Here is a 26,014-nt window from a genome sequence, read left to right as displayed (position 1 = left end):
GGGGGGGGGGGGGTTTAGTGGGGGGGGGAAAGACGAACCACGAACCACGAGTGAAGCTGCTGCCAAGGAAAGGGTGGAGGACAAGAAGCAGAACTGACAGTAGTTAAGGGGGGGAAGGAGGGCAGGAAGGAGGGCAGGAAGGAGGGGAATGGAATTTGGCGAGGAGCTGAGTAAACGGGGGAATGGACATGGAAAGACGGGGTAACCACACCATGGTGATGCAATAGGAACTTTTTTTAATTGAAGTTGAACAACCGCCGACGACATCCCCAGCAACCACCACCAACTGTTTTGTAGTACTAGTAGTCCAAAGTAATAGGACGTCACTGTCCGGAGTTCCGAAGGCTCAGAGGCCCCCAAAAGAGCTGGGCAAAAGGATGGCGGGAAATATTTTTTTGGCGGTAAAACCACAGCGCCGCCAACTCCTCACCTGCCAGGAGAACGCCACCAGCCGGGCCGGCTCCAACGCCACCACCTTGCACCGAGCCGCGGTGGAGGACAGGAAGGCGGCGCAGCTGATCATGCTGCCTGCCCTCGCAAAGAAGGGAGGGGAGTGCGTGTATGCGCGTGTATGTGTATGTGTGTGTCTCTTGGCTATCCGAGAGAGAGAGAGTGTGTGTGTGTGTGTGCAGATTTTGGAGCACATTAGGTTTGTTGGGCGGAGCCGATTCGGGGAGGATCTGGGATTGGGATTGGTATTGCTAGCAACAGCAGCAGTAGCCAGCAAAGGTTTAAGGAGCGACGTGGCGAGGAGGTAAGGTTCGGTACGTACTGTGTAGCAGCTTCCATACCCACCCTCATAGCCCCCTTCTCACCATAAAACCACCACGGCTTCCACCACCTCCTCGCCCGTTGCCCGTCGCCAACCCGTATCCGCCAGGTCCTGGAACGCTCAAGACGCAAATCCCGAGCCCCACCCACCCCACGAAAACACACCATCATCACCTCCCTCACCTCACCTCCCCCTCCTCCCTACCCTACCCTGCCCTGCCACCTCCTCTCTCTCCTCCCTTCCTCCCTGTCCTCTTTCCTATCTCCACCCCACCCCACCCCACCCCACTCCAGCATGCAAACCCCGTAATCCAACGCACCTGGCGCGATAAATGTGCTCTCCTGCACCTTGGTCGAGCCCGCCCTCAACCCGCCAAGCACCGGCAATCCTGCCGGGCCCGCGGCTCCGGGACCATCTTCCGGGCCCCCCGGCGGACCCGCGGGTCGCTCCGCCAGCAGGTGACCATCCAACAGCAAGTAGAAGCAACCCGACGCCCAATCCACGTCCTGACACACCATACGGAGTTCGGGACAGACGTGGTTTTGCAGGATGACGTGTACACGCATGTGTGTGTGTACATGCGCGCATGTATAGATGCGTGCATCAGAGACAGAAAACGATTATTAAGGACTGGATGTGATGTGATGTGATGTGATGTGATGTGATGTGATGTGATGTGATGTGATGTGATGTGATGTGATGTGATGTATGTGGGTAAGGATTTGAGTAGGGAGCGAGGGAAGGGAAAAGACGTATGAACAGGCGGAAAGAAGTCATTGGCAAGGGGGAAACCGCTACATGCCGTACCTGCAGCAGGCCCCCCGTGGTGAGGGGCAGCTGGGTACCCACTCCGGAGCGAGGATCTGTTTGGGGGAGAGGCAGGGATAAGGGGAAAGAGGGGCATTATGCTTGACATCTCATAACCATGAGAAAACAACGTGCAACTACCGGCCTCCAAGGAACATGAGGGAACGAGCGGCCGGGGGCCGGAGGGAGAGCTACATGCAAAACACACACACACACACTCTGCTCTAGGGGTCCATTTGTCCTTCCCTGACTTACCCCCCGCTCCCCTAGAAGCATCCGCGTGTTGGTGTCCGAGCCCAGCAACTTCCGGGCTTTCGTCAACCCATCTTTTCGTCAACCCCCGACAACATCCCCCCCTGGAACCCATAAACCCCCACCCATAAACCCCACCCATAAACCCCACCCATAAACCCCCACCCATAAACCCCCACCCATAAACCCCACCCATAAACCCCACCCATAACCCCTCACCCATAAACCCCACCCATGACCCCCACCCATAAACCCCCACCCATAAACCCCCACCCATAATGTCGCCCACATGTCCCCATCGAACGCCAGCTCCTCCACGTCGATGACATCCCAGCCAGCCGCCAGACAGGCCCGCTCACCGAGCACAAAGGAGCGACGCAGGTGGGGGGAGCCGCCGGGGTACCACCGGCACACGGGGCCCTGTGCGGAGGAGAGGGGAGGCGGAGGGCGGAGGTCCCGGGGGTCCCGGGGGTTAGGACCCGGACGGGAAACGGTACTTTGGGGAAAAGCGGTACTCCTGGCGGAGCGGAAAGCAACCAGGATGAGGCCGTCATCGTGCCGTCGCCGTCCCGTCACCGTCGTGTTAGGAGTTGAGCTGGGTTAGAGAGGGGTTAACAGGAAGGTGCACGAGACTAGGGATGAGTGGATGTCCCGAACGCGGATGCGAACGTCTCTAAAAAAAGGTCCATTCGCTGACTAGAGGCCGGTGCGGCGGCCAGAGGAAGGCGAGGGAAGCAGGACATTGCGCGATCAACGAAGAATTAATTTCAATTTATTTTCTTAAGAGAAGCTAAAGAGCAGGTTAAGCCAGCATTAAAGCAAAGGGATGAAAGAAGTAGCTGCAGCCAAAGTCGAGGAACCTGCGAGGCATCATCGTCATGCATGCGGCTTAGGGGATTGCGGGCATACCTGCGGCCGAGACCCCTCCTCCTTTGCCGGGGGAGTAAAGCCAAACAAACCGCCGTTGCCGTACCGTTGTCCCGGCAGACCATGGCCGCCGACGCCGACGCGATGACCCTGGGCGCTTGCGGCGGCGGCGGCAGAAGGCCAGGAAGAAGGTAGTGTAGGCTGAGGCGGCAGCGGCGGCGGCGGCACCGCCGCCGCCTCCAGCGGCTGCCTGGTACTAGAGCTAAGTGTTGTGCTAAGTGTTGCGCTACTCGCAATCGTACTCGTGCTGTCGCTGGTGCTGATGCTGCGTGTACTGCACTCGGCGCTGCCGCTACCGATGCGGGCCCCGACGGCGGCGGCGGCACCGCCGCTATCGTGGCGGGCATCTGGTTGCGATAACGACGAGAAACGGTCAGATGCCATCTCCGTTGCACCGGCGGCAGCGCTGCTAGCGGCCCCGGGTAGTCCGCTGGCTGCCACAGGCGAACAGTTGTTCGCTCCAGCAGTGACGACAGGGAAAGGCGCAGCAGGGATGGGGACCTGCGCTGCCGCGCCGGCAGCGGCGCACACTCCCGTCGGCGTCAGCGGCGGCGGCGGCGGTGGAACGTTGGCTAGCAAGGCTGCCGCTGCCGCAGCGGCAGCCAATGTGCTTGGCGCCGGCGGCGGCTCCGGCCGAAGTGGCCCATGGGTCGGCCCGCCGGCGCCACGTGCCTGCGCCGACGCTGCCGCCGAGGCGAACAGCTCATTGAACGTGGGCGCCGAGGACGGGGACTGAATAGGGCCCAGGGAGCCAGTTGCAGCTCCCGCGGCGGTGACACGGGGCGATATGTACGGCCGCGCCGGAGCCTGGGAAAGTGCCGCCGTCGGGGAAAGCATGCTGTCCTGCCGCACGGGTGCCGTACCTGTGGCCGCATTCGTCAACACAGCGTCCTCACCACATAATAACAGCTCTCCCTCCAAGGAGTTTCGCTGCTGCTGTTGCTGCTGCCGTTGCTCCGCCTCCTGCGGCTGCCCTTGCCCAGCCTCCTGCGGCTGCCCATGTGCAACCGTTGTTGCTGCGGCATCCGGCGGTCCTAGGGGCACAGAATTTTCATTGGCGCTTGCGATGGCGACGGCAGCGGCAGCTGCCTGTGCTGCCGCCTGTGCTTTTCGCCGCTTGCTTTTCTTTTTTCCGCTTCCGCCACCGCCTCCACCACTGCCGGTGAACCCGGTGCAGTCACCAGCGAGCGCCTCCGCCGCCTGTACGGTGACCGCCGCCGCCACGGCCGCCTCCAGCTGCACCACCGTAGCCTCCGACACCCGCGCAATGGACAGTGGTGCAGCGGCTGCTGCAGCACTCGTCTCCGCCGCCTCCATCAACGCCGGCGGCGGCGCCTCCGCCAGCCCCGCGACCTGCTCCACCTGCTCTCGCTCATCCATCGCCTGCAGCCCAACGTCCGCCAACGGTAATGTTGGCGGCGACGGCGGCAGGGCATCCGTCTGGGTGCCCTGATCCTGTCCAAACAGATTGGATGGTGTACGGAGCGGCTGGTAGCCCGCGGCGGAGGCGGCGACGGTTGCTGCTGCCGCCGTTTCCGCCGCCAGGGCGCTACCGGGGGGCTTGGGCCTGTAAAGCTGGAGCTGCAGGAAATCCGCCAGGACGAAATGGGCCACACGCCACAGGCGGGCAAGACCCTGGTGGAAGGAAGAGGCAGCCGGGAAAACATCACTGCCGCCAAATCCGGCACGAGGACTAGGATGGGGAGTAAACCGCGGGAGGAGATAAAAACATTGTCCGGACCTAAACCTCAAACATATATGCGTGTGTTGGGGAGAGGGGTGTATCATATAAACAGACAGAAAGACACAAAACAACAGCCTCTCTGCAACTCTCCCTCCCTTCCTTCTCCCGCCTTGCCCACCTGCTGAAGGTACAGCATCAGCGCCCGAGGGTGCGAGTGCACAAAGTCCATAAATAGCTCCCGGGGCACATTGACCAGCAGGCAGCCCGACTGGATAGGCGCCATGGTAAATGGACGGAGGCCAAAGAGTGCCGCGAAGAGTGCCGCGAAGAGTGCCGCGTTGAGTGCCGCGTTGAGTGCCGCGTTGAGTGCCGCGTTGAGTGCCGCGTTGAGTGCCGCGTTGAGTGCCGCGTTGAGTGCCGCGTTGAGTGCCGCGTTGAGTGCCGCGTTGAGACACCGAAAGGGGAGCAGTGCGGCAGCAAGCCGCGGCCACGACCACAGAAGGGGCGCAGGGAAATGGGAAAGGGACACGGGGAGGAGTTCAGCTGCAGCCGGAGATTGGGAAAGAGCAGCCTTCACGGAAACATCGGGAACAAGTCGGGAGCCTGCGCACACGTGACGCTAAAGCATCTTCTAATCGGACACGACACGTGCTGCTATCTCCATGGCTGCTATTCTATTGCTGTTATTTTACCTGCTTGCTAGCTGACATGCCAACTTCACGCTGATGCCGTTGATGCCACAATACGTTTTCAGCAAGGCAGGCTAAGTGAAGGCCGAGATCTTTCACCACCCGGCTGCCCGCCCAGCACTACCTTCGCGCGAGTCCACCCCTCAGCCGCACCTCCAGTGCCATACAGCTCACGGTCCGAACCGCGCCGTCCACCACATCCAGGTCACCCACGCTCTCGCCGCTCCTGCGGGTGGTGGTTCGGGTTCGAGGATTGAGATCAGGATTAAGGATGCAGATTGGGATTAGGGTCCGGGGTGTGGTGAAAAACCAGAAATAGTAACAACCAATGAAATGCAAACAGCGTCGTCTGTGGGGAGAGCAGTGATGGCGCTGGTCGACACAGTGTCAGAGGTCCTCGGCAGCTAGTAGACCACCTGATCTCGGCAACAACTCCTCGCGCCCCGAGTCCCTGTTGTCGCGATCGGGGCTCGATCGGGCTGCCCCCTGTACTGTACTACCGTCCTCCCCCGTACTCAGCAGCGACTCCATCACAACGCTGGGCCGCTATCCTGACCCGTCTGGGTAGGGGATCTCGCCGCCTGCTCGCCTCTCCTACGGCTCTGGTAGGTCTTATGCGCGGCAACACAACAGAGCCAGAGTGCGGCAGGTGAAATATACCAGGGTCGTAGCAGCTGAGAGCTGAGGAGGAGAGAGCTCTCATGCTCAGTTACCCAAGGCGTCAAGTGGCCACTCATGCTTCACGGGCGCAATCGAGCGCAATGCAATAATGTGCAGGGCACAAGATTGCCCTAGCACGCCTCTTGCACACTTCACGGTGCGCGCCTCCGCGCGCCTGCCACCGGCCGGCGCATCAGCACAACACAACACAACACCGCTGCCGCACCTTAGCGTGTTTGCATGGATGGGCGGCGTGTTGTGTGTGGGATCCTCCAGGAAGACCCCCAGGGTGCCGTGCAGCACGATGTAGATGCCGCTGTCAGAGGGGTCGCCGCTGCGGAAGAGGACCTCGTGCGGCGACAGCGAAACCTGTATCGTGGGGCAGCCCCGCGGGGATGAAAGCGGGAGGGTGATCAGACGCAAACATCCAAAAGAAATCAGCTGCCTGTGTAAGTGGGGGGTTAGTTAATGGGTAAGTGGACAGTATGCAACAGTTGTTCAGGAGGCGGTTTAGAGGAAGGGACGGATAGTATGATGGAACGGGGCGGACGTCGCTGCATGGCAGCTTGTAACCCTCTTTCCTGTGCTGCGCCCGCCCCGCGCCAACCCACAAATGTCCCCAGCCCCTCCGACCACTATCCAACTATTCCAACCCTGTCCCCGTGTCGCTCGGTCCAACTCATCCCCGCCGCCGCTTTCCTCACCCTCCTAGTGGCCCGAAACAGCTCCCGAGCTTCTTCCACATCCAGGCATGCGAAAAACTTGGTGGATTGGAAGAAGCTCGGCGTGTCGGCGCTGCGGGGGAGACGGAAGAGGAAACAAGAAACAAAATGCCACCAGGTGTGCAATGAAGGAAGCTGAGGAAAGATGGTATATATATCAAGAATGGCACACAGGAGAACATGTACCACAACACAGTCTGTCTAATGGCGGCAGCTAATAACCCGCGCTCTCCTCCATGATATCATCGGAGGGCCTTAGGATGATGATAGGATGGAAAGGTTGTGCGTGACGTGCTCAGCTAGGCGGCCATGCCCTTGCTGCTGGCCCCTGCTTGTTTGCTTGGCTTCCTTGTCCATTCCCACATCATCAAATCAATCTGACCAAATTCAGACACAACCAAGGTAGACACATCCAATCCAACCCAGATCATTCGGACCATCGCCAGCCCAACCCACATCGGCCAAACCATGTAAGCCATCCCATCCCAATCCAATCCAATCCAGCCCGACCCCGATCCGGAGTGCAGCAGCTCAAAGCTGCACAGCTGCACTGCTGCACACGGCACTAAGTGCAATCACAGCCCCAGCTGCGTTGTGTACAGAAGGTTTTTTTTAAAATACTGCCGGCTTTGCCGGACCCATGCTCTGCTTAACACACACGTATCTTTGTCCTCCTCCTCGATCCCAGTACTAATACACATATACACAGACACATATACACAGAGGCCCCACAATGCGCTGCGTCTTCTGTTGTGTGGCCCAGTGCACGTGCGCCTCTCGGAGCCTCCTCTCCGCGTAATACAATAGAAACGGACGCATCGCCCCCTGTACGGCAGCATCCCTGGCTGTGCTGCTCCGTCTGCATACTTCGCCTGCCTTACTTCTCAGGCGATGAAGATATGGGACATAAAGACGAGGAGCCCTTTGTTTGCTCCGAAACATGAAACCCACCTGGCGAATAGTTGTGCGGCCGCGGCTCCTGCTGCTCCGTCGTCATTGAGATCCTGCTGGGACCCCAGAGCGCTAATGATGCCGGGGCCTATTTCGGCATCACGATGGCCAAGCAACAGCTGCTGGTCTTGCGGATTGTGGCTTTGTGTTAAGTAGGCGGCGGCGGTCGCGGTCGTGGCGCCGCCTTCGTGGGTGAGGCGTGGACCGCACAGGCCGTTGATGTCCAGGGCGCCGTGCGACATGTGTGCAGCATCATCCCCTGAGAGGGGGATTAACAAGATTAGTAAAAATTTAGGTGAAAGCTACGAAACAAACTCAACAGCTACGTGAGGAGGGAAAGTCAGGCAGGTTGTTAGCGGGTTGAGACGCGGAATCAGGGGAAGGGGGAAAAGGAAAACCACGTGAGCCTGCTTCGGAGCCGAAACAGGGTTGCGTAGGACGAAGCGCACGCAATCCGTTCGGCTCGAAGAGAGAACACACCTTCAAGAGAAAAGAGAGGAAGACCGCCATGGTCCTCGAGCCAGGCTGCTATTGCGGCCGTGATACCCCTGCAAGCCCAAGGAATGCCACGACGCTTCCGTTTCCAGGCCATGCGAAAACGCTTCAACGCACGTCGGTAAGCATATATCCACCTTTGAATTGATTTCCATGACCTGGAAACGCTCCCGTTATACTGCTCGAGAGCATAGAGGAGCCCAACGCACCCGGCTGCAATTGCAAAATTTCGCCTAAAGCCAGCATTCTTTTTTTCAAAGCTAGGTATTTCAATTTGGTCGATGATATCCATCCGACTTGCTACACAAGATTCAATTCAGGTCATGACTGTTTAATATTGTCTCCAGTGTTACTAGCTGAGGACTGACTGGTATTACCTAAAGTTCGAGGGGCAGGTAAAAGACGAAGAACATCTGTGCATATGGAAGCCGAAAATCACATGTCGGAGAGCGCAAGGAGGCAAGCATGACACGCGGGCAACGGAGCCGTACCAGGTGGTTGAACAGAAGGACCTAGTCCGCATGGTCCAAAGCCAGTAGAGCAGTTGTGCAGCTTTCTTGCCTTACAGCATGTAAAATGATGTCCTTGTTTCGTGGCATCTCTTCAGCGGACTGGCTGGCGTTTGTCCAGACGGCACTTGTCGCAGCTGTCGTGATGACCCTAGGGCTTTTGGCAGGACGTACGGGTGCATTTGATAAGGCAGCCACACGCAAGGTGCTTCACATCGGTGAGAGCCGGATACACAGCTCGAGGCATTCAAAACTCTTCGCTCGGGGAGTCAACAACTTTCCTTACAAAGTGGTTCACAAGATTAAGTGGTTGCCCGTTATTAGAGCTCAACATCAGAGTGGATCAACACCTTGCTTCTGGACCGCTGTACAGTTTTCGTGCGCATCCCTCATAAAACAACCCGCATCTCAATTGCCGAACCTTGCCCATTTCCCCATTCTCCTACCGTCGCAAAAAACATCTTGCCTTCCAATCCATTACATGGCTGCCTCAGGGATGGGTGGTACTTACGTTCTGTACTGGCCGCTGTACAGCAACGCGCCGTACTCGCGCTACCTCTGCGCGACTGTGCCTTACGCGGCCACCCTCGTCTTTGCCCTTGTGGGGCTTGGCGTCATTCCTTTTGAACCTCTGGTGCGAGCTACTGCGGTAAGTCCCCTTGTGCCTAGGAGTCTGGAAAAGTGGTGCTGTCTGGATCTAGGGATAAGGTGGTGCTGTCCGGATCTAGGGATAAGATGGCGATGCGTTAACGTGAGATAGCAACCAACTGCATGGATTTTGATGCGGCGTAAGCAAAGTGACGCCAACAAGCCCTGAAATAGGCTTGGGAAGGCGGGGAAAGGGGAGAAGATCCCACTGAGCTAGGCGTGTGACAGGAAAACGATCATTATCCTCTATCCTCCGTCCCCCATGCACTACAGCTACAGCATTTCGCCTTGCACATCGTGTCTGTGTGTGTGTGTGTCTGTGTGCACGTGCGTGTGCGTGCGTACGTATGTCCCTGCAGCGCGGCGGCACGCGCCAGGAGTTGCTGACGGGGCCGCTGCTGTACGGCATTATACACGTGCTGGCAACGGTGGTGTTTTGGACGAGCTCGCCGTCGGGCCTGGCAGCTTTGACGATCCTGTGTTTTGGCGACGGCGCGGCGGAGCTTGCGGGTAGACGATGGGGGCGAAGGACGTTGTGGCATAACCCTAGAAAGGTAGGCAAAGTAAAACGACACAGCTCGGTGCTTGAGCCCGGGATGGGCTTGAAAGACCTGCGGGGGTTTGAGGTGAGGTAGGGCGATGAATAGTTTGCGGTGTATGGCTGGGTGGGATGTAAGATAAGCCAGGAACACGGGATTTGGCGCCGAGTGGGAGGTGGAATGTGCGGTATGTGGGACAACGGCGGAGAAGGTAATCCCTTGCTGTCGTCGTCATCATCATCACCATCATCATCATCATCATCATCACCATCATCATCATCATCACCATCATCACCATCATCATCATCACCATCACCATCATCATCATCATCATCATCATCATCATCATCACCATCATCACAATCGTCATCATCATCATCACCATCATCACCATCATCATCACCATCATCACCATCACCATCATCATCATCATCATCACCATCATCACCATCATCATCATCTTATGTTGTCAGTGTGTCGAAACCTCTCCACCCAGGTAGTCCAGGATTAGCAATATGGCCCCATGGCGCTGCCAATGGTGTGTGAAAAGATATGGTACATGCTGGTGCATGGTAAACGCCGTCGCCAATCGGAAAATAAATATACCTCCGACCCATTTCGTTGACCACACCCAATTTTTCCACTTTCTTGTCTTTGCTGCTCTTCCCTCGCGCTTTGTAGACATGGATTGGCTCCGCCGCCTGTTTCCTCGCTGGCGCCATTTGCGCCACCGCCTACACGTGCATGTACGGCAGCCTGGGGCTGTACGACAGGTCTGTGGCCGTCACTGAGCTGGCGGCTGGGTGCACGTTGAGCGCTCTGGTGGCGACTCTGGCCGAGTCGTTACCAGTCGAGGGGGACAACCTCTTAATGTCCCTTGCGGCGGTCGTCACGGCGGTATGGTTTTTCGGGTTTTAGTATCGGTTTTAGTCTTTTTGAGCCGGTTTTAGTGAGGGCTCCCTTTTGTCTATAAGTGGCTTGGCGACTTCCTTGCGAGCTGCTAGCTCGTCAGCCACTACATCAGCTTCCTCGTGGTGGTGGTGGTGGTGCTGCTGCTGCTGCTACTGCTGCTGCTGCCGGTGGATGCCTTGCACTTCGGAAAAATCCCCCACCCGGAATCCGGTTCTAAGCTCAGAATTATTGGTGAAGCGGTGCTTTCCCGCTGGGCTTTCCAGATGATGCAGAGGATGCCCAACAGGATGGAGACCTAATTGAGGCGGGCGGAGGTTAGACCAGTTTTTTTTGAATTCAAACTCGTGATCGGAAGACCTTTTGCTTGAGGAAAAGGGTGTGGGCGGACACTAGCATGCAGGCCGGGCTTGACTGCTTGATAACCCTCAACCCAGGGGGCGAAATAACAATTCTCAGCGAATGCAACACTTCATTGATGTTGTTGTAGGTGCATGCAGCCTTTCGTTCTTGTGAGAAAGGACAAATCATATCGCATCGCGCGAAAGTGCAAGCAGGTTTAACAGGCAGGGTGTGTGTGCAGGCATGTGCACATGTATGAAGTTATACAGAAGTGCGCGGATACATCAAGAAGTACGAACTCTGAATCATACATTACTAATGTATTAGGTATCCAATGCCAATGGCAGGATATCCCAATGTCGGTATTACTAAGGGGCTAATTGCCTTGGGTTGCTCATAACTGCTGCTTATGCATGTGTGGCAGCTCGTGTTGCAGATGGATGGTACGTGGATGGCGTGATGATGTGCCGCAACGGTGCTACAGCCATAACGAAAGCGTTTCGTTTCACTGCCGACAATTTTATATTTCTGGATGGGTGGGAGATGGAAGGCTTAAGTTTTTGTTTTTCCTCGTGCCTCCGCTCAAAACGTCTTCTCGAGTGACCGCCGAATATCTCGTCGAGTACATGTGGCCTGCGCGGTTTCGGAGCTGGGGAGAATTGATTGCGTGCGGATGTGGTGTGTCCTTACACGGCATCTGCCCAAGCAGCCATCCCGGGCACCTGTGCATTTGGGTAACTGGGGCTGGCTGCGTTTTGGAGCGGAGCGACGGCATTTCTGTTCTGCAGTCATGTCGCGGGATGTGTGATGCGAGGATGAAAAGAGGTTGTAAGGGTAAAAGTAGACAGGAGAGAGAGAGAGAGGAAAGTACTTGGAAGGTAGGAGGACAAGGTACGTGCCGTCTCCGGACTGTAGGTGATCACGAGAATGTTCCTGGCAGCTGTTCTTCACCGTCGGAGCACCTCTTGCCACCTCTCCCCTGACGCCAGCACGTCAAGGAGGCGGCGGTGGTAGGCAGGGGTTGCAGGGGGTGCCTGCTGCTGCAGTGGTGGACGGCATGTGCTGGTGGTGTGGCGCGGAGGGTGACCCGTGGGGGACCCGAGGGGGCCCCGTGTGCAGGAGACGTCTCCTGGTTGCCACAGTGGGCTCCAGACTCGTGGAGAAGAGCACAGAGCCGGCGGGCCAGCTGGCCGTGCCTGTGTCGTGCCGTACACCTGTTCAGCTGCAGTACGCGCCGTCTTTAAAGATCTGAGAACACAGCAGGCAGGAAGTATCATTCCTTACTCACATCTCTCAAGGCTCGGGACACGTTAGGACAGTAAAGACGGGCGGGAGGTCATTCGCGTCACCAGTGGCAACCAAAACCGCAACTATTAGCTCACCCCTTCTGACACCTTAAGAGAAAAAGAGCGTATCTAACAACAAAACAGAAAATAACAATTGCCTGAGCTGACCGTACAGGGCAGTGCCAACCCGTTTCGCGATGGTATGCAAGTCTAACCGTAGGAAAAAACGCACATAGAACCAACATAGAACAACGAATTTATTCAATTTACGCATAGTTCACCTTTGCTCCTACTAAAAAAAGCGCACTCGCTGCCGCTTATGTATACTTCACACTCTTTTTCCCAAGCGGGATATCCCTGCATGTGACAGATATCCCTCCAGGACAACGATTACGCCGCCCTTTCAACACCTCTATGCCTCCGCCAAGTGAAAGTAATTTCCTTCCCTTTCCTTAACCTCCGCTCCGGAGCTCCCATGGTAAACGTGTGTGTGTTTGTACTCTCCCATATTCTCCCTTTGAGCGGCACCCCTCATCCGCAAACGTCATAGAGAGAAATGTTTTTTCGGTCCAAAATCTAGGGGAGCGGCACCTGGGCAGAGAGGAAGGAAGGGTCTTCAAACATTGTAGAAGCGGTAGACGAGCTCGTGGCGGTAGGTATCCTGCGGTCGCAGCACGACGCTGGGGAAGGCCGGCTCGTTGACCGCGTTGGGGAAGCCCTGTGTCTCGAGGCAAAGACCTGCGTGTTTGCCGTACTTGACACCGCCCTTGCCCACGATCGTGCCGTCGAGGAAGTTGCCCGCTGGGGGACGGACGGTTTGGGGGGATGGGGGTTTGGGGGGAGAGGTGGATCAGCGACAAAAGGAAGATGTTTGCAGCAGCGGGGAGGGGACGACGACGACTAGTGTTATATCCCACCTGGAAATAGCGAAAGCAACTGAAAACACTATAGCAGTAGCAGTAGCAGCAAACAAATTGCGCACCCAAATCAAATACCCGACCCCAAACTTACAGTAAAACTGCACCCCAGGTGCAGTGGTGAACAGGTCCATGGCCCGACCGCTGACCGGGTCAACCAACGTGGCGGCGAGCTTGGGCCTGTACGAGCAACGGCAAGTACGGCACAGTACGGGACGAACAATACAAGAAATATTTAGCTTTGACACTTAGGCACTGTCGGAGTATGCCGTTCTGTCTTTCTTTGCTGCTGATGTCAGAGGCCGCTGCCGACAGTGTTTGCGGGATGGTGCTACGGGCCCACTGAAATTTACCCTCGGGAGACATACATACATACACACACGCCCACGCATAGACATCTCCCTCTCTCTCTCTCCCCCCGGGTTGGTGCCGAAGAGAGACCGCGCTTACTTTTCACTGGCCATGCCGTTCTTGGTAATAAAGCGCGCCTGCCGTCCCGTGTGCGTGTGTGTGTCGGTATGTCGGTGTGCATGCAAGTGAGCCAGGGTTTTCGGCATCGCGGGCATCGGGGGGGGGGGAGCGGGGAGAGGTGAGGGGCAGGGTTGAGGAAACAGCCCAACGAGGTAACAGCCCACGTACACGCAGGTGGCGACATGGGGGGATGCAGGTCCCGTTATGTGGGGTTTTGTGCGGGTATGTGTCTGTTCTCTTCCCCCCGGGGAAAAGAGGCGAGGCAAAACGGCGGTAGCCTCCTAGCATGACGGAGCGACCAACAAACGGCGGCAGAGGAGATGGCGAGCGCAAACCAAAACAAATGAAGAGATTATCATGTTTTGAACAGGCCCCGGACCCGACCCGACCCCCAAGCTGACAAGTCCTGTCCTAGATCCCCCCCCCCCTCAACCCCATTCCGCCCAATCTTCCCCGGGGCTCCTTAAGCACCCAACTTCCCCCCAGTACCACATCCTGGTCCCGCCCCAGTCTCCAATCTCCTCCCCGCCATACCGACTCGCCCACCCGCAAACCCCACCCCACCCTCGGAGCCCCCCACCCCACACCCTGAAACTTCACCCCCCCACCATCCACCACCACCCACCTGTGGCCCCATGCCGAACAGCACATAGTTGTGGTCGTACCCTCCAGGCGCTGCACCAGGAACCTGAACACAACACGACACAACACAACCCAACCCAACAAATCGCAACACAAAAAAAATATTACATGCGGAAGAAAACATTACCGGAAACCAGCCCAACACAGGGAGGAAAACACCGGGAACACGGCACGAGGCCAGGAAATCAGAAAACCAGGTAAAGGGGGGTCCGAATAGAGGGGGTATGGAGGGGGCGCACCCCTCTAGCAGGCAGATTACACACAACCCAGGGGGGGTTCGTTCACACAGGGGCTGGTCTCCGCCCGCATCGAGGATGTCACCCCCTCCCCCCCCCCCACACACACACACCAAACAAGGCCAAACTCGTGCTTCCTCCCCCCCCCTCCCCTCTCCCCCGACCCCTGTTCATCCCCCCTCCCATTATTCCTATACACAACGACTTAGTATTCCTCCACTCTACACCGGCTCAACCTCCAACCACCAACCTCCAACCTACACTTACACTCAAGTTAGATTCCAACCCCCCGCCAACCGCATCCTCCGCCAGTTGCCCCCCAGCCCCGCAGGGCCCACCCCCCCGTCACCTCGTCGATACGGCTGCCGATGGAGTGAGCCGGCAGGGCGCTCCCCGGCTCCGCGGCGGTGAAGTCGAAGGGGGTGCCCGCCACCGGCGCAATCTCCCCCGTGGGTATGAGCGAAGGCGACACCGGAGTGTAGTGGTCGGCGCCGTGCAGACGCAACAGGTGGCTCAACACCGGGCCGGAGGCGTGGCCGCCCAAGTTGAGGTAAGAGTGCTGTGCAATGTTGACTGGGGGGGAGCAGGGAGGGATGTGTGTCTGTCTGTTTGTGTGTCTGTCTGTATGTGTGTCTGTTTGCTTGTTGTAACATAACACATGGGGTGTTGGTGGCGTGGAGGAAGGGAACGCGGGCGGTGATAGTGGACGGGGCCAGGGGGTTGAGAGCGGGGTGGTGGTGGTGGTAAAGCGTGTGCGAGGGGGGGGTTGCGCTTAATGCGGTTTATATTGATGTGTCAGCACTTTTCCGGGCAAACAATCACGCAGATTTTTGTAACGCTATAGTTTCCGTTAATGCTTCAAATTCTGCCGGTGATGAGTAATCATTAGCCGAATGAGTCCTGACACGGTTCGGATCATCGATTACTTCGGTGTTATGTTGTTTAGAGAAGAAGACAGAAGCCGATCCGAGAAGGTGAGCAAAACACGCCCCAAATTGAGGCCGTGAAAAGAAGCCAGCTCGTACATGCCGCATTTGCCAGTCCGTGACCGCGTCCACAGCATGGAAATATATCACACACATACACACATGCAGAATATTCTCAAAAAACTCCCTTCCTCCTTTCCTCCCTCCTTTCCTCCCTGGACTCCCCCTCCCCCTCCCCCCCAACCTGGCGTGGCCTCGTCCGAGGTGGCCACGATGCTCGTGGTGAGCTCGTTGGCGTTACGAGTCAGGCGGTATGTAACGCTCACATGCAGCGTGCCGGGGAAGCCCTAGACAGGCAACAAAGCAAATGACAAGACAAAAGATCGTAACAATAAACACGCAAAAAGAAGGATCCGGGATACTATCAGCGGCGGCCGCAGCAGCCGGACAAGATTCAACACATCCTCATTCGTACCGTACCAGCACATCCCAGATGGATGCTCGTACAGCTCGTACAGCTCTCAGCGTATCATGTAACAGCTCAATATGGATGCGTGCGAACTCAACAGAACTGAGCCGCTGCGGGGCAAAGCTACGGGGCGAAGCACAGCTAAGATGTCGTGCGTGCGTGTGCGTGTCTGTGTTTGTGTTCGCCAGTATGTTTGTATGTTTGGATATGCTGCTCGGACAGAGGACGTGTTTTTATGCCACGTCCGGGGCGGCCTCCAGTCTCCCTCCCCCTTCATCTTTCCTTGGCAGCAGCTTCACTCGCTCGTTGTTCGTCGTAACCCCCTCCCCCTTCTCCCTGCCACACCTCCTCTCCCTCGGGGCTGTCGTAGTGCAGCTGTACGGCATCATAGTCAGCTCCCCGGATAAGTCGTCCCTCCCACACTCGCTTGTGTAGTCCCTTCAAGCCGCCTGCAGGGAAGGGGGGTCGGGAGTGGGGGAGTACAGGGTGCCATTGGGGAGATGGGGGGTGGGTGGGGTGGGGTGGAAAGAGAAGAGTCGATGTGTGTCTGTATGTGTGTATGTATGTATGTGTGTATGTATGTGTGTATGTATGTGTGTATGTATGTGTGTATGTATGTGTATGTGTATATATGTGTGTATATGTGTATGTATGTACGTGTGTATGTGTATGTATGTACGTGTGTATGTGTATGTATGTGTATGTGTGAAGATACATGGACAGGGGAGGGGGTACTGGATGGGCAGGTGGCGGAGAAGCGGGGGAAGATGGGGCTTGGCGGTGGAAGGACTAAAGAGCGGCAGTGAATGGGAGAGAGGATGGATGATAGTGGGGGGGGGATAGGGGCGGGTAAGATGTGGGTTTAATAGCTGGACTACAAACACATACGGTCATGTGCATACAATGGTTCGTGTACCACAATCGCCATTTCTCTCGTCACAGCTCAGATCAATAAAATACATACACACACACACACACACACACGCACACACACACACACACACACACACACGTGCCATGCTCCAGTCCCTCCCCGCACCATGCAGGCAGTTGGGCCCATCGTTGGCCAGCAGGCGGTACTCCGTCCCCTCCAAGGTGAACCGGGCGTTGGCGATTCGGTTGGCTACCCGACCAACCACCACACCGAAGTAGGTACAGGGGGTGGTGGTCTGAGGGGGTCGTGGGGGAGGTATGAGGCGGGTATAAGGCGGGAGGGGTATGAGGCATGGAGGCGTATGATTACGTGGGGAGCGCGGAGGTGTTGGGAGAGGATGGGGCGGAGGTGGAATAACGTCGGAAAGGGAAAACTGGTGTTCTGAGTGAACGGGGGAAGGGGGATTGCGGAAGGAAACCCCTGCGCCGCGGGCCGCAGCAGGTGGGCCGGGTGATATCCAGTGTTGTTACGGGCTCGAGGCAGGAAAACTTAAAACAGCAGCTGAGCGCCTATTTCGGTTCCTATGTGCGCATAGTAAAAGGCAGCCAAGTGGCAAGTATAGGTTTTCCGATGCCGTAAAGTGTGGGAGTCAACCATCTGTTATGCCACGCCACAGGCTATGCTATGATAGCAGTGTCTAATCTACGCCAGAATGAACGGCTTTCGTAAAGCAGTTTAGGAAGGAGCTGCCAAAGTGTTTGCTGTCGTAAAGTCGCGTACCTCATACTCTTGAACAGTATCATAGCCCAGGACAACATCGGCCCTGTTCCCTTTCTTGTCAGGAACGAGAATATTAAGGATAGCTGCACCGAAAGCCGAGATTTGCACCTCCATCCCGTTGACATTCTTCAACGTGAAGACGGGCAATCCAGAGTGCCACGACTGGTCACGGCGAGCACGGACCCGTAACAGGGTCAGCGCTGCAAGCGCGACGCTGGACCCTAACAATAAACCGGCAAGGATACGCATTTGGGCTGTCACCTGTGTTCGCAGGGTGATCCACAGTCCAGATGAATAACCTCTTCCAACGCTAACCCAATAATTGGAGTCATATCCGCTCTGCTTTAAACCGTGAGGAGCACGGAAAGCGCATCCCGTACAGCTAACCACCTTGCGGAACTTTAACCTCAGCTTGCGCAGCGATTTCTATCCCAACTGGCGGTGGACAGTACCGCTCAACAGTTATTGACCATATAGGTAAACCTGCCCAGTCCTTACCCTCACTTGGCCGTAATCGCCTCATAAGCATAGTGCAGGTCCTTACAGCAGGCATAATTCGATATATAATAGCTGTAAAACCTATAATTTATTTCAATTAACCTCATAATGGCTACACTTGATGATCAATACGATCTGGTGACAATTGGCGCGGGGTCAGGTGGTGTGCGAGCCAGCCGCTTTGCCGCAACTCTGTATGGAGCCAAGGTAGGCATGCCCTACCGCAACTAATCTACAGATAGGACACGTTCCCAGGCTCTCGGTATATTTGGTGGCGATTGGGTTGCACATGACGGTGCACACCTTGGGGATTACGACAACCCGGATGACTGTTCCAACCCCCACCCGGGCTCAAACAACAGGTGGCTTGCGTGGAGCTGCCCTTTGGCTTTATTTCAAGCGAATCTGTGGGCGGAGCTGGCGGAACGTAAGTCCCATATGTTTTTAACTGCCATTGCGGGCTGCTTCCGACCCCGCACCTGGCCTCCGAAACAAAATAAGGCAGTCTGGAGGCAGAACCCATGCGTTTATTATACATATATATACACACGCACAGTTTATGCTCCAATCTGATATGGGGCTTGACATGCCATGTAGATACGGGGCTTGACTTAAGCTTGTCTTGTAGCTGCCTCGCCGCCATTTATCGCCCTCAGCTCAGTTTTCCTTACCCCTATGCCGCACAACGCTCTGTTTTCTCACATGTACGGCACGCACACATGACACATGCAGTTGCGTGATCCGCGGCTGTGTGCCCAAGAAGTTGCTGGTGTACGGCGCTGCCTTCGCGGAGGAGTTTACGGATGCGCGTGGCTTCGGATGGGCGCTGGGTGGCGGCGCCGCCGCCGCTGATGGCGCGACTGGCAACGGGCCGGTGCATGACTGGTCATCTCTCATAAAGCTCAAGGTAGCTGCTTCAATTTGGCTTGGGCTGAGCTGGTCTGGGTTGGTCTGGTCTGGTATGACCTGGCCTGATTTTTATCTTTTTATCTTTAGGGGGGTGGACGGGGACGGGGACGGGGACGGGGACGGGGACGGGGACGAAACGGGTGGGCGAGGGGGAGTCAAGGGAATTGCGATTGGTCAAGGGAACAGCTGCCGACGTCCGAAGCAAGAAGGGGAAGGGGAGGGGACGGAGACGTATTGTAGACTGCTGTTGATACTGTTGTTGACTATTTGGGAGGACCTACCACGGAGCCTTGGCGGCGGTGAGGTTGGGGCTGCGGGCTGGGGTGGGGTGGGGCTGGGGTGGGCTGGGGTGGGCTGGGGGGTATGTGCGTGTGTGTGTGTGTGTGTATGTGTGTTATGTGTATATTGCACTTCATGCTGCTGGTTGCGGCAGTATTGGCGGTGGTAGTGGTGGTGATGGCGGTGGTGACAGGGCGCGGAAACACACTCGCTTCCTAGTGCTGTATGGAACCCTCATCATGCCGCTTTCTGAAGGCTCTTGGTCGATTGGTGACCATCATTCTTGTCGTTCAGTTGGAGAGGGTCGCCAATGACTTGATGTTGTACAATTGCATGTTGCATGTGACGGGGACACCCCCCCCCCCCGTGCAGAACAAGGAGATACAACGGCTCAACACCACGTACGGCAATATTCTCAAGAACTCGGGCGTTACGTTGATTGGTAAACCGTGTGTGTGTGTGTGTGGGGGGGGGGTGTAATGTATGACACGGTCGGGATGGGTTGGATTAGGTGGAATTGGTTGTCGTACTGTTGCGGCTGGACGAGCGGTCGTCACCGGATCCTGTCACGATCGCCGATGTGTCTTATAAATCGAATCCTGCGAAACTCCCTTAAAGCGCACACCCACAAAAACCGGTCCTTCTCTCTCCCCCCACCCCAACACACGTGTACACACGTCTACATACATACATACATACATACATACACACATACATACATACATACATACATACATACATACATACATACATACATACATACATACATATATACATACATACATACATACACACATACATGCACACATACACCTCCACATGTACACACACATACACACACCCCATCCTCCCGCATCCCCTGTCCTGCTCAGAGGGTCGTGGTCGCATCCTGGACGCCACCACAGTAGAGGTCGCGGCTCCTGACGGCGCCGTACGACACCTCAGGGCGAAGAACATCCTGCTGGCGACAGGGGGGGTGGCAACCAAAATTCCCATCGAGGGCGCGGTGCGTGTGCGTGTGTGTGTATTTCCGTACGCGGTGTGCCTGTACGCCCCTGCCTGCGCGTCCATCCGTGTGCCTCTGTGGGTAAATGTGTTTCGAAGAAAGAGAGCCGCCGGAAATGGCCCCTCACTCTCCCTTTCTCCCCCCCCGGGTCTATCCCCCCGGCCCCCCCGGCCCGCCCCGCCCGGGGTTTCAGGAACACGCCATCATGTCGGACAATGCTCTGGCCCTGGAGGCCCTTCCCCCGGGACCTATCGCCGTGCTGGGAGCGGGGTGAGATGGGGAGATGGGGTTTGGGGGGTTTGGGGGTTTGGGGGGTTTGGGGGGTTTGGGGGAGAGACATGGCCCAACCTCGTCCCGGGTGAACTGATCCCGCACAGCATCCAGTTGGATTGCCGTACACGTACTTTTATTGGCCGCTTTCTCGTCCGCTGCTGTCACCACAACGACCACCACAACGACTACCACAACGAACTGTCAACGACCTGTCAGGGCCGCAATGTGAAGCGGTTTGTGTGTCAGTCAGGGTTTCGGGGGTTTTCCTTTGACCCGCCTTCCCCCTCCCCCTTCCCCTTCCAGTCCCCCCCCTCCAACATTTCCTTTCTAACCTCCCATACTGCCAACCTGCGGCCTTAATCATTGGGAAGTCTTGGACCTGCTTTGCTGGGAACAACCTCTTCCCCTTTCCACTCACATACATACACACGTTGACACATACATACACCGCCTCTTCTACCTCCCACCTTCCTACCCCCCCCATCTCTCCCCATCCCGGCCAGCTACATTGCCACGGAGTTCGCCGGCATATTCCGCGGCACCCACCACTACCCGGTGCACTTGATGTTCCGAGGGGACAAAGTACTGCGTGGGTGAGAACGGGGCGATTGGAGACGGGCCGTGCGTGTGTGTATGTATGTATGTATGTATGTATGTATGTATGTATGTATGTATGTATGTATGTATGTATGTATGTATGTATGTATGTATGTATGTATGTATGTATGTATGTATGTATGTATGTGTGTATGTATGTATGCATATGCGTGTGTGTTCTGGGGCAGGGGGGACTAAAATTACACATAAACAGTACTGTATATTGTCTATAGTGAGGTTTTAGTTAAACGACCCTAGGGGCTGCGCTGTGCTTATATGTGGAGGGAAGAATGGAGTAGGGAAGAATGGGGGGGGAGGTAGCAAGTTGGAGATTTATAAGAGCGGAGGTACTTGGGGACCTGACCAAATGAGGCGGTGTGTGTGTGTGTGTGTGTAAGGGGGGGGGGCTTGTTCTGAGGAGTGGGGAGTGAGGAGGAGGGTCATCACCACCATATGGTTTCCTCCTCGCCCTCTCCCCCATTTGCTGTGTGCTCTTTGCATGTGATTACCTCCCTCCCTTTCCCCCCTTTCCTCCGCTCCGCGCACTCCCCTCAACCCCGGGGTTGAGCGGTGGCCTCTCCCAGGTTCGACACCGAGTGCCGGGACCAGGTGCAAACCAATTTGGTGGCGCGGGGGGTCCATGTGCATCCGGGCTGCCAGCCCACGAGGTGAGTGAGTCGGGGGGTGCGGAGGGGGTGTGGAGGGACCACGAACCCGGTGAAGCTGATATATAGTACGGGGGTGCGGGAGGTGCAATGGCATACCAAGGGAAACACAGGGACAGCTGTGTTGAGAAGATGAGGGGGTGCGGGTGAAAGGAGTCCGCAGTCCTGCAGATATATAATCAGTAGTTGAAGTTGCGCTTCGTAACTTGGGGGTCGGTAACTTGCGGGGTAACTTGGTTCCCACATGGCTCCCCCGTCCCCGTGGTTTGTGGTTCGTGGTTTGTGGTTCGTGGTTTGTGGTTCGTGGTTTGTGGTTCGTGGTTTGTGGTTCGTGGTTTGTGGTTCGTGGTTTGTGTTTTCCCCGCTCCCCGTCACGACTCAGGATTGAGAAGAAGGGCGAGCACCAGCTGGTGCTGCACTACCGGGACTCCAGGGGGGCCGGGGAGCAGCAGCTGGAGGTGGCCATGGTCATGATGGCCACGGGCAGGAAGCCCCGAGTGGAGGGCCTGGGGCTGGAGGTGTGTGTGCGTGTGTGTGTGGGGGTATGTGTGTGGGGTGTGTGTGGGGGGGAGGGGAAGGGCTGCGAGGGTGGTATGAGGGGGTATGAGGGTATCAGGTGTGAATGAATATGTTGCTGCTTAGAAAGGGGGGGAGGGGTGTAGGTTGGGGGTTGGCACCTAGACGAATCACTGACGGTTGAAGCTTGAGGATAAGAGCGAGAGAGGTGTACGGATATACTCCCGGGTTAGGCAGATACAGGTTAGGAAGGGGGGAAGATGGGGAGGTGATCGGAGTTGTGACCTGGGGATTGAGTTTTGGGGTAGGTTTACAGATGGCCATTGCAGTGGTGATGCTGTGGAGGTTTCCCACCCACTCGCCTTTCTTTCACCTCAGCTCTTTCCGTCTCCCTCTCTCCCACACCCTATTTCCCCCCCGCCCCCCCCCCCCGGGTGTCTCTCCATCTCTCCCCCCAACTCTTCCTCCTCCCTCTTTGCTCTCTGTCCTCAGGCAGTGGGGGTGGCTCTAGACTCCTCGGGGGCCGTACAGGTTGACGAGTACAGTCGTACATCCGTACCCGGCATTTGGGCGGTTGGTGACGTCACCAACCGCATCAACCTGACCCCCGTGGCGCTCATGGAGGGGATGGCGTTTGCAAAGTGAGTGGGGGCCTGTAGACATATACATATATATATATATATATATATACATACATGTGTATGTACACACGCGTCGCCGGCATCATCACACCACGCACCCCCTCTCCCCACTTCCGCTATGCCTACTGCAGATACATCTGTAATTGTATACATCTCTAATTGTGTACGTGTGTTTGTTTGTTTTTTTCCAGATCCGCCTTCGGCGGTGAGCTCACCAAGCCGGACTATCGAAACGTGGCCTCGGCGGTGTTCTGCCAGCCCCCCCTGGCTACGGGTACGTGGGGTTGGACGGGCGGGGTGTGTGTGGGGGGGGAGGGGGGGCCCTGCAGAGGGGTTGTCTTTGTTTCAGCTGTGGCAGATGTGTCAGCAGTAGCCGCACGTAGGCGACTAGGTGGCTTTAGTAGTAATAACCTGTATATAACAATATTATTAATGCTGTTGAAATATGAGTGTCCCTTTTAATTCGCGTGTTTTATATTTTGTTTCCATGAAATCTGTATGTGAAGTCTGTTGAATTGAATTGAACCGACATTTGTGTGGAAGTGAGATATGAAGTGAAGAGAATTGAAAATGGCAAATTGGCGGTATTTCATTAGTCACGACATCACTTTACTAAGTCCGATTGCCTCTGGTAGTGTGGTATGGTGTGGTGTTAAAGTAGGTTTCGAGCAAGGGGGTTCGAGCAATCTAAGAATTGCAAATCTTCATAAAGATATATGCAATGAAAAAATAACCACTGCGCGAATTGTTGTACGGATGCTGAATTGTACGGATCGTGAAGTCTTCAGTGGAAATGGGGTGCTGTTTGGATAATGTTTTTTCAATTTCACATCAAGCAAGGCCGTGTTTGCTTTCCTCCGCCTGCTGCCCGCTGTCTCCCGCTGCTTCCCGCGCTGCTGCTGCTCCTGCCGCCACAAATCTACGTAACTTCGTACTCGAATGGTCGTACCGAATGTCGTACTTCCCGCTCTCCGTGACCGGTTGTGTCCGGCAGTGGGTTACACGGAGGAGCAGGCGGTCAGGGAGTTCAGCGGCGACATCGATGTGTACGTCAGCCGGTTCAGGTACGGCACATGTGTGGATCAGCCTTCGCCTTCGCCTTCAAATACATACATACATACCGCACGACAGCACGTTTACGGCGTGCTGCCTTCAGGTCCTTCAGGTCCTTCAGAGACTTCAGAGACTTCTTCCTCCCAAGGGTTCCTTTCCACTCCTTTCCTTCCTCATGTTGCGGCCGCCCGCTCGGCCACCTTCCATCTCCCCTTGCCGAAATGTGCATGGTCGTGTACGTGTACGTCTGGACCACCAGCAGTTGTATAGCCTCTCACCCACACCTGGCTGGCTGGCTGGCACTTTAATGGCAATGACCGGGATCCTAATCTGCACACTCAGCTCGCACGTGGCGGTGACATGACGCGGCGGGCCCCCCCCCCCCCACACACACAACACACAACACACACCATCATACACATTCCCACAGACCTATGAAGTACACCATCAGCGGTCGTGATGAGAAGACGCTCATGAAGCTTGTCGTACATGCGGAGAGCGACAAAGTGCTGGGTTGTCACATGTAAGTGCGTGTATGTATGGATGGATGGATTTAAAAGCTGCTGCTGCTGCTGCTGCTGCTGAAGGAGGGGTTGTTGTACGTGTGTATGTGGTGTGGTGTGTTTTGTGTTTTGTGTTGTAAAGCTTTTTAAAACGGCGTGAAGGATTGCCCAAACTGAGTGAAGGATTGCTTTTTCGCTTTGCAATTCAACGGCTGCTTTCCGCTGTTTCAACAACACCGGTTCGGTAAACGGTTTGCTAGTCCTGCGCGTACGGAAGACCGATGAAGTTTGGACATTTGCGAAGAATCAAACCCTGGGAACCACCAACCCGTCTGTTTCCCCTCCTCTTCTTCCTCCTCTTCCTCCTCGTCTTCCTCGTCTCCCCCGATCCGACCTGTCCCCCCTTCCCGGACATTAGTCCCTTGTCACCCCGACCAACCTCATCCCCCCTCACCTCCACTCCACTCTCTCGCTCTCCACTCCCCTCCCCTCCCTATCCCTTCCACTCCACTCCCCTCCCTATCCCTTCCACTCCACTCCCCTCCCTATCCCTTCCACTCCACTCCCCTCCCTATCCCTTCCCCTCCCCTCCCCTCCCTATCCCTTCCACTCCACTCCCCTCCCTATCCCCTCCCTCACGCTCCAGGGTGGGTCCTGACGCCCCGGAGATCATGCAGGGGCTAGCGGTGGCGCTCAAGTGCGGAGCCACCAAAGCGCAGTTCGATGCCACGGTGGGCATCCACCCAACCGCCGCGGAGGAGTTCGTTACCATGAGGACCCGCACGCGCACCGTGCCCGGCACCGGCGCCAGCAAGCTATAACAATCGTGTCTGCTGAATCTGGACTGAGCCTCTGCGACGGCTGCTCTGGCCGGGTGGGGCGCGGGGTTGGATGCGCAATTTGTGATGTTGTGAAATATGCGCATCAACTGTGCATATTCCAGAGGATTATGCGCAGAATATGAAGCAAGCAGAATGGTGTTGTGGCGTTGTGTTGGGAATTAGTGCTGGGAAGCGGGGCTAAGGTGGCGCTAGGGCGCTGACCGCTGAAGGTGTGGAGGTAGTAAGTATCATTGCAGTGGACGAAGACGCGCGGTAGCGGTGGCAAGGAAGGGCGTTGTCGGGCAGATTTGTTGGAAGTTTGTAAAGCTGAGCTGATTGATGCACCTATGTTGTGGTGGTGAGCTAAGCGCATGGGGCCGGAGTTTTGAATTTCTCCTTTTTGCATCATCGGTGTTGGCTAACCTGGTCTAGCGCTGTTTCTGCGGATCACAGCGGGGCCTGTTGCTGCTTCGTTTCCTTGGACGAGTTCTCTGTGTAGAGGAAAACGACTGCTGCAGGAAAGAAAAGGAGTCTAGTTGCATACCTCCCGAAAATAGATTCTTTGAGGTCCGCAGTTACGGGATTTATTCATGAATACCTATTTGTTATTTGCTGAGCCGTTTCCATCGTTTGGGCTGAGGGTTGGCAACTGGGGCTTTCGATGAAGAAGAGAGGGAATGCCTTGCTACCCGGCGCTACCCAAAGGCGCACCGGGCCCGTCAGCGGTGGTGCAGCGATGATAACAT

At 56.2% G+C, this 26,014-nt stretch overlaps 4 protein-coding genes across 4 annotated transcripts in view; 2 read left to right on the top strand and 2 right to left on the bottom strand.

Moving 5' to 3' along the window:
• The window catches only part of VOLCADRAFT_86144 (uncharacterized protein), a gene marked incomplete at both ends in the record, with an annotated part of 18,002 nt that extends 10,296 nt beyond the window's left edge, over nucleotides 1-7,706 (bottom strand). Inside the window, 10 exons of the mRNA XM_002945762.1 lie at nucleotides 431-528; nucleotides 1,092-1,278; nucleotides 1,580-1,635; nucleotides 2,191-2,251; nucleotides 2,741-4,393; nucleotides 4,621-5,013; nucleotides 5,285-5,357; nucleotides 6,018-6,160; nucleotides 6,496-6,586; nucleotides 7,465-7,706. Coding sequence (XP_002945808.1) covers nucleotides 431-528; nucleotides 1,092-1,278; nucleotides 1,580-1,635; nucleotides 2,191-2,251; nucleotides 2,741-4,393; nucleotides 4,621-5,013; nucleotides 5,285-5,357; nucleotides 6,018-6,160; nucleotides 6,496-6,586; nucleotides 7,465-7,706 — 2,997 coding nt within the window. The remainder of the gene's footprint in view (nucleotides 1-430; nucleotides 529-1,091; nucleotides 1,279-1,579; nucleotides 1,636-2,190; nucleotides 2,252-2,740; nucleotides 4,394-4,620; nucleotides 5,014-5,284; nucleotides 5,358-6,017; nucleotides 6,161-6,495; nucleotides 6,587-7,464) is intronic.
• Nucleotides 7,707-8,538: 832 nt separating this feature from the next.
• VOLCADRAFT_55632 (uncharacterized protein) lies at nucleotides 8,539-10,573 on the top strand (the record flags this gene model as incomplete). Its single annotated transcript, XM_002946112.1, has 4 exons — nucleotides 8,539-8,686; nucleotides 8,963-9,117; nucleotides 9,476-9,670; nucleotides 10,337-10,573. 4 exons carry the CDS (start codon nucleotides 8,539-8,541, stop codon nucleotides 10,571-10,573), a joined length of 735 nt encoding a protein of 244 aa, XP_002946158.1.
• Nucleotides 10,574-12,210: 1,637 nt separating this feature from the next.
• On the bottom strand, nucleotides 12,211-17,806 carry aep1 (uncharacterized protein). The gene is made up of 8 exons (XM_002945761.1): nucleotides 17,508-17,806; nucleotides 16,893-17,022; nucleotides 16,199-16,302; nucleotides 15,629-15,731; nucleotides 14,808-15,031; nucleotides 14,189-14,268; nucleotides 13,204-13,289; nucleotides 12,211-12,993 (listed from the first exon to the last, which is right to left on the bottom strand). Exons 1-8 carry the CDS (start codon nucleotides 17,754-17,756, stop codon nucleotides 12,809-12,811), a joined length of 1,161 nt encoding a protein of 386 aa, XP_002945807.1. The 5' UTR covers nucleotides 17,757-17,806; the 3' UTR covers nucleotides 12,211-12,808.
• A 145-nt stretch (nucleotides 17,807-17,951) lies between these two features.
• Nucleotides 17,952-25,888, top strand: VOLCADRAFT_78818 (uncharacterized protein). Its single transcript, XM_002946111.1, has 14 exons — nucleotides 17,952-18,212; nucleotides 18,368-18,432; nucleotides 18,738-18,912; nucleotides 19,566-19,635; nucleotides 20,066-20,199; nucleotides 20,393-20,469; nucleotides 20,976-21,065; nucleotides 21,654-21,737; nucleotides 22,117-22,252; nucleotides 22,743-22,891; nucleotides 23,083-23,165; nucleotides 23,886-23,955; nucleotides 24,375-24,467; nucleotides 25,094-25,888. Exons 1-14 carry the CDS (start codon nucleotides 18,114-18,116, stop codon nucleotides 25,266-25,268), a joined length of 1,500 nt encoding a protein of 499 aa, XP_002946157.1. The 5' UTR covers nucleotides 17,952-18,113; the 3' UTR covers nucleotides 25,269-25,888.
• The last annotated feature ends 126 nt before the right edge of the window (nucleotides 25,889-26,014 follow it).

Source organism: Volvox carteri, assembly GCF_000143455.1.
Source record: "Volvox carteri f. nagariensis unplaced genomic scaffold VOLCAscaffold_1, whole genome shotgun sequence".
Lineage (NCBI taxonomy): Eukaryota > Viridiplantae > Chlorophyta > Chlorophyceae > Chlamydomonadales > Volvocaceae > Volvox > Volvox carteri.
This window is presented reverse-complemented; position numbering and strand designations above follow the sequence as displayed.